The sequence below is a fragment of the Eptatretus burgeri genome, chromosome 12 (genome assembly GCF_056783735.1).
Source record: "Eptatretus burgeri isolate ZD-2024b chromosome 12, Ebu_testis_v1, whole genome shotgun sequence".
NCBI lineage: Eukaryota > Metazoa > Chordata > Myxini > Myxiniformes > Myxinidae > Eptatretus > Eptatretus burgeri.
In genome coordinates, this window is record NC_140972.1 from 51,396,397 (window position 1) to 51,403,572 (window position 7,176).

Below are 7,176 nucleotides of genomic sequence, written 5' to 3' on the forward strand. Positions count from 1 at the left end.
CCTAGCTTGCGTCTTTTATCTCATCCTGCATTCATCACAAATCAACTGCATGCGTGTTTCACCAATTCATTGCATGATTGTTTGTATACGTGTAAAATAAAAAATGTGCTTATTTGAATGTGAACCTGTTCGTCGTGTCATTTTCCCTGTTGAAACGCTATATTGCATTTCGGAATCGTAGCGGGCTTTTTGATAGCCGATAAAAGAATCGGGTCCAGCGAGGTCTCGCGATAATAGCCCGCTCGGTTATCCGAGAACAGAACGAACCGCTTACGCGGTTCGTGTCCGAGCAGACCTCGCTGAGGTACGGTCTCTCGGTAGGCTGCCCACGCGAATAATTAGGTATATCGACAATTCGGCGATTGACCCTGTCGCGCGCGGGTAGAATATTGACTAGGCCATGGTGTGCCCTTGGAGCACACCCGTGACTGGTTTTCGGCGTTGTTCCGGAAATTCACGACTGAATTGTCCGTTCGGTGGGGGAAGCAACCACTATTGGTTGAACACGGTCGTTCGTAACAATATATATATATATATATATATATATATATATATATATATATATATATATATATATATATATATATATATATATATATATATATATATATATATATATATATACACGAGGTGTGTTCAAAAAGTATGTAACCTTAATTTTTCGTGCGTAAACAAATGAAGCTAGGGAGGCGTGGTTTGGTGCACGTATGTAGGTGATCCTAATCCATATGCGTGAATATTTTCCTGCCTGCAGAAGCTGTCAGTCGCCGACAGACCGCCGATGAGTGAGGAAGTGTAAGTGAGCGCCGTCGGATTTTCGTTTTTGACAAAATGACGGATCACTGTGGTCTCATCACCAGTGATCACTGTGTTGAAGAAGTTGGGATCGCTGTTCACAGTCTCCAGCATGTCCTGTGCGATCTCCAAAGGAGTTGCTTCTGCTCGATCGTGAGCAGCTTTGGCACGAACTTCGCTGAGATTCTCCTTAAGCCCAAATCCTCAGTCACAATGGAATGAACGGATCCAATGCTGACGCAAGCCTCGTCTGCAAGTTCTCTGATCGTGATTCGACGATCCTGCATCAGCAGGGTCCTCACTTGGTCAATGACGATCTCATTTCGGGATGTTGAGGGCCTACCAGAACGTGCTTCACTTTCCGCTGATGTGCGACCATCTTTGAAGCGGTTGTTTTATCTGTGTGGTGCCTGTTGCTTTGTTCCCGAAGGCCTGTTGAATCTTGCGGATCGTTTCCACTTGGGAATCGCCAAGCTTTACACAAAATTTGATGCAGTAGCGTTGTTCAAGTTTTTCCGTCATTTTGTCAAAAACGAAAATCCGACGGCGCTCAGTTACACTTCCTCACTCATCGGCGGTCTGTCGGCGACTGACAGCTTCTGCAGGCGGGAAAATATTCATGCATACGGATTAGGATCGCCTACATACGTGCACCAAACCACGCCTCCCTAGCTTCATTTGTTTACGCACGAAAAATTAAGGTTGGATACTTTTTGAACACACCTCGTGTGTGTGTGTGTGTATATATATATATATATATATGGTCCGTCTAAAAAGTAACGGGACTGACTTCACAGAAATTTTATTCCAAAAATATATTAAAATCACCTTGTCCCCTTCAAAATAGTTTCCCTTCAGTCTCACACACTTGTCCATCCTCTTCTTCCACGCTTCGATGCACCCCCGGAAGGCTTCTTCTGGAATCCTCCAGAGCTCCATCGTCAAGACTCTTTTGATGGCTTCCACATCAGGAAATCGGGTCCCCTTTATCACCCCCTTGAGCTTGGGGAATAGGAGAAAATCAAAAGGGGCCAAATCTGGGGAATACGGGGGTTGCTCCAGAGTTGGCATGTTCCTCTCCGCCAGAAACTGTCGGATGCTCAGGGCACTATGAGCAGGGGCGTTGTCATCGTGGAGCACCCAGCCGTTGTTCTCCCACAGATCCCTCCTCTTGTCCCGGACTGATCTCATGAGGCCCCGGAGGATCTCCTTGTACACGTATTGATTCACTGTTTGACCCTGTGGTAGAAACTTGAAGTGGACGATGCCTTTGATGTCAAAAAACGCGATGAGCATCACCTTGACCTTCAACTTCGACATCCTTGCTTTCTTTGGCCTTGGTGATGCCGGACTTTTCCACTGACAACTCTGTCGTTTGGTTTCGGGATCGTATTCGAATATCCACGATTCATTGCAGTAATGACTCTCCCGAGCAGGTCTGGATCATCCTCGAGACACTTCGTAATGTCTTGACAGACGGTGACTCTTTGCTGTTTCTGTTCCTCGGATAACAGCTTGGGGACCATCTTTGTGCACACCTTGCGCATTTCGACATTTTCAGTGATGATGTTCCAGACAGTGTCTTTGTTGATGGGAAATTCCTCAGCAATCATCCTCACCATGAGGCGACGATCTGCGTGCACCATCTGCTTCACATGCTCGATGTTGCCCACCGTTCTGCTCGTTGAAGGTCTTCCAGACTGTGGATCATCTTCAACCTCCTCCCATCCCTCCTTGAACCTCTTGTGCCATTCAAATGCACGTGTACGTGATATCGTTTCTTCCCCGTAGACTTCCTGCAGCATTGCGAAGAATTCGGAAGGTGTTTTGCCAAGCTTGGCAAGAAACTTCAGATTGGCTCTCTGCTCACGACTCAAAGCGCGACGACTCAGACGAGACAACATGTAAAGCACGACCTGTAAAAAATCACACAATGAGCGCAGTCAACTTTCACCAATCATATATATTGCTGGAATGTTGCGAAAGACTGTGATGCAACCCGTTCATTCAAGTTGTGTAAGTGGAGCACACAGCAGGCTCAGTCCCGTTACTTTTTAGACAGACCTCATGTATGTATATATATATATATATATATATATATATATATATATATATATATATATATATATATATATATATATATATATATATATATATATATGTACTTGCTCCATTGTAGATGGATTTCATTCCTTTGTTTCACCCTTGCATTTAATTCTCTGCCTCCACTGATGAAGTCGCCAGAAGCATTATGTTTTCGAGTTGTCTGTCCATCCGTACGTACGTCCATGCTAGTTTTCTCTGCAACTGCAATTCTCTGCAACTGACAGCAAATTTTCACTATCGGTGCGACTACTCATGTAGAATGTTTTAATTACCATTGTGACTTCACAGGTCATGTCGTGTGTCAGCCATATTGGAAAAAAGGAAAAATCTTGGACCTCTTTATCTCCGAAACTGCTCCATGGAAAAAAAAAATTGAAACTTGCCACCTGTCAACTATTCCCCGTGGGAAATGAGTAATTTTGTTTTTTGATGATGTCAGAGGTGACTGTTATGACGTCATAGTTGCATATGTTGAACGCTTTATCCGATCAGTATGAAAATTTTTGAGGGTCATTTATGGTTAAATTGTATGATTGATGACATCATCATCAGTCATGTGGTTCGACAGCCATATTTTTTTTAAACATAAAAACCTTCAAAAATCTTCTCAAACGGCTGAACAGATCGAGGCGAAACTTTACAGGTATAATCGCCAATCCATGATGAACAAAAAGTTCTCCACCTCTGACATCATAGGTCACATGGTTTGGCAGCTTTGATTTTTTTTTTGAAGAATAAACTTTTAAAAATCTTCTCCTGAACAGTTTGACAGATCGAGGGGAAACTTCACCTACATGTTCCCCCAAGCCTTGGGGATACCAGGGTGTTCACGAATAATTAATGTCACATGGTTTGGCAGCCATATTGGATTGAACAAAAATCGTTAAAAAAAAAACTTTCTCTTGAACCGCTTCATCAATCGATGTGAAATGTCACATTTATGACCTACTAGTCATGGGGAATGTATGTTTTAAATTTCAATCTGCTCGGATGCATGGTCTGGCAGCCAGAATTATTTAATATTTTGAAATGTTGGTTCAGTGATTTAAATCAAACTTGATACACGTGTGTATAATGATGTAATAATGTGGGGATCCCCCACCATTATTGTCACATCCTCTAAAGCCGTCTTTTTGTTTCTCACTTAAAGTTACATGGAGTTGGGTGGGAAACTTTGTTTTGTTTGCATCTACAGGCACAGTTCCTGGACGTGGTGAGTGTGAATGCATACTTTGGATGGTATCATGCATCTGGCCATCCAGAGCTGATTGGACAACAGCTTGGGCACATGCTTTCTGCTTGGTACACCAAGCATCATCGCCCAGTCATACTTATGGAATATGGAGCTGGGAGTGTTGCTGGTTTGCATTCGGTACGAGTTGTCATTCTGGGGTAAGGGAAAAAAGATGGCATTTTCATGAGAATGGAGCAGAATAAGATACGCGTTTGTCTCTTCTCAGCTTCCATCTGTTATGTTCTCTGAAGAATATCATTTGGAGTTGATGAGGAAGCATTTCCCAGTTTTTGATGAAAAACGAGAAGAGTTTCTGGTTGGAGAAATGCTGTGGAATTTGGTAGATTTCAATACCCCACAAGGTGAGAGTGGGTGGGAATGAAAGGAAAAATTATGAGGAATCATTAAGGCAGACCTGCCTACCGATACAAGAATAGCATATTTTGTGGACAAACATTTGGTGATGTGCGTTTTACACAAATCCGAGAAAAACATTTTGATAAATACTGACTTCCTTTATGTCAACAGCCTCTTGGCAGAAGATGCAGATTGGAGGTACAGGTGTGGATAATTATTATTATTATTTTTTTTACAAATAGGACAGCACAATGGCGGGGTTTTTTTTTTCTCCTCCTTTAGCTGGTTGGCCAACCTGCACAAAAGTGCTTTAAAAATACTTCAGTTGGCATTTTTATTACAAGTTACCACCTGGGCTGTCTGACTTCGCAAAAGGGAACTCGACAATGCAGGAGTGAATGACAATTCCAGTTTTGCGTTTTTCTGGACATATGTTTGTTTGTTTTTTCTTAAAATGTCAAGGCTTGTGGAGGAGCTACAACACAGGATGGATCAGGGAATAACATCCTCACCACAAATAGGTACAACCAAGATAGCAACATCCAAGATGTCATTGAAAGCCTGGATCTTAGTTTTGATCCAGGAAACCCATAACGGCTCAGACTCCTCATTCAGTACATCGATGGCCCCCATAACGATATCCTGCATCTCTGCAAAGATGACTATTGTTTACGAAATTAAGGTCAGAGATCTTGACATTCCTAAACGATACACCGCAGCTTGATTTCTCTGACATCCTCCCCAGAATCCAGTCCATACAAGTGCTGAAAAGTGTGGGGGCCAGTACACACCTGACGGAGTCCAGTAACAACTGAAATAAGTCAGAGATGGAACCACCACACCTCGCAGCACTCTCAGTACCAGTGTATAGTTCAGAAATCAGATCATTCAGTATTGGTGGCACCCCACGAAGACCGAGAATCCTCCAGAGGACATCCCGATTCACTGAATCAAATGCTTTCTCGAGATCAACAAAAGCTGCAAGCAGCCCCTGCAGAAACTCTCGTCGGCATTTGGTGAGGACCCCAAAAACAAGGATACGGGCAGTTGTTGACTTCTTTGGTGTAAAGCCCGACTGCAATTAGGCGCTGGTGCACAAGCAGATGGTGGTTCACAGTTGATTGGGGGGGGGGGGTCAGCAATCAGGAGAGTTACACCCCTGACATCCAACTCGACAGCTGGTGGGTCAGCCTGGTACAGCCGCTCAAAGTATCCGGTCCAGTAGGACTTCACTTCTGACTCCTCTGTCAAGACCCCACCACCTCCGCTCTTTCAGTAGTACACCGCGGGACAGGCTTTGAGGAATGCAATACGCAAATTCCCCTGTAAGCAAGACGAGAATCACTTGACCACGTGATGCTCTACCCTTTCACAGATTCCTCGCACATAGGCCTCCTTATCTGTCCTCAGCGCACATACAGTTTTACTTTTCAACTCCCTGAACAGCCTAGCTCTGACATTAAACCCAGCCCTGTGATTCTGGTCAATGGTATCCAGTGTCCCTTGGGAGACAAAGTTCTTCTTTGCCTGATGGTGGGTTCCAAGGCATCCACTGGCAACATCAAGGATGGTAGTCTTGAAGTCACTCCACAACTCTTCAGGATTTCCCAAAACACCCAGACCCCCCCAAAATCCCCATTCAGCCTGTTCGCTGGTTCGCTCTGAAGAGGAAGGACCATTTTGGATGTGGAGTATCTCCTTGGAGATTGATCGGCTGTCTTTGTGTCGCAGGCCTGTTTGGGACTATACTACTACTAGTAGTAGTACCACCACAACCTTTAAACCACTAAGTCTGGTTATTTTCTCTTTTGTTGTCATATTTTCATCAAATTAATATTATGCAGAATGACAGAGAATTTTACACATCTACTTAAATTGAGGTGGGCAGGTCAGTCATTTTTCATTCAAAGGAATGTACACTTATAGATGATTTTGACTTTTACCCAGTTCACCTGCCCTATTTTGCACTTGATTTTGTCGTCTTTCAAATGATTACTCACTGCCTTCTGAAATGACTGAAAATTTTGTTACGTCATTTTTCAATTATTTACTCAAATTGGTTCATCGTGCATGTTAAACTCCCATGAAACTTAAAGACGAATTCACGTTATGCCCATCTTTGTTATGCAGGAGTTAAGCGCGTGGCTGGGAACCGAAAAGGCTTGTTCACACGCAACAGGCAGCCCAAGATGGCGGCTTTCTTACTACGAGATAGATACATGCGCCTAAACAATGCGTCTGCCCATCCTTCAATTCCATGGTGCTTGGGAAACTGAGGCTGAAAGAGAGAGAGAGAGAGAGCGAGATGAACAAGAAGAAAAGTTACTGAAAAACTTCCATCAAATGTAGCAAATCGATGCCGAAACAGGAGCTGGGTGATGACACGAGTTGTGGGATATGAGAAAACCAAATCGGTAAAATTGAGCTTCTCTCTTTGAACTGTTTCTTATGGATTATATTATTTTGCAAACATTGTTGCGCTTTTTGTAGTACTTGAATTTGAAATATGAAGGACAGTATTTTTGTTGTTGTTGCTGTTGTTTTTACTGAAAAGGGTTGTTTTATGATTATTGTTTTACCGTGATCTGAATTATACAATGAAGGAAAGAAAATGCTCCACTTTTGTTTGAGCATTGCAAACCCTTGATTAAAAACACTAAGTAAAGAAAAACAGATTCAAGTAA

General features: G+C 43.1%; 1 protein-coding gene across 1 annotated transcript in view; it reads left to right on the forward strand.

The window, feature by feature from the left end:
• Positions 1 to 7,176, forward strand: part of GUSB (glucuronidase beta) — a 60,291-nt gene extending 53,115 nt beyond the window's left edge. The window contains exons 10-12 of the mRNA XM_085850525.1: positions 4,097 to 4,273; positions 4,362 to 4,497; positions 6,623 to 7,176. Of these exons, the coding sequence (XP_085706651.1) occupies positions 4,097 to 4,273; positions 4,362 to 4,497; positions 6,623 to 6,768 (459 nt within the window). The 3' untranslated portion in view covers positions 6,769 to 7,176. The remainder of the gene's footprint in view (positions 1 to 4,096; positions 4,274 to 4,361; positions 4,498 to 6,622) is intronic.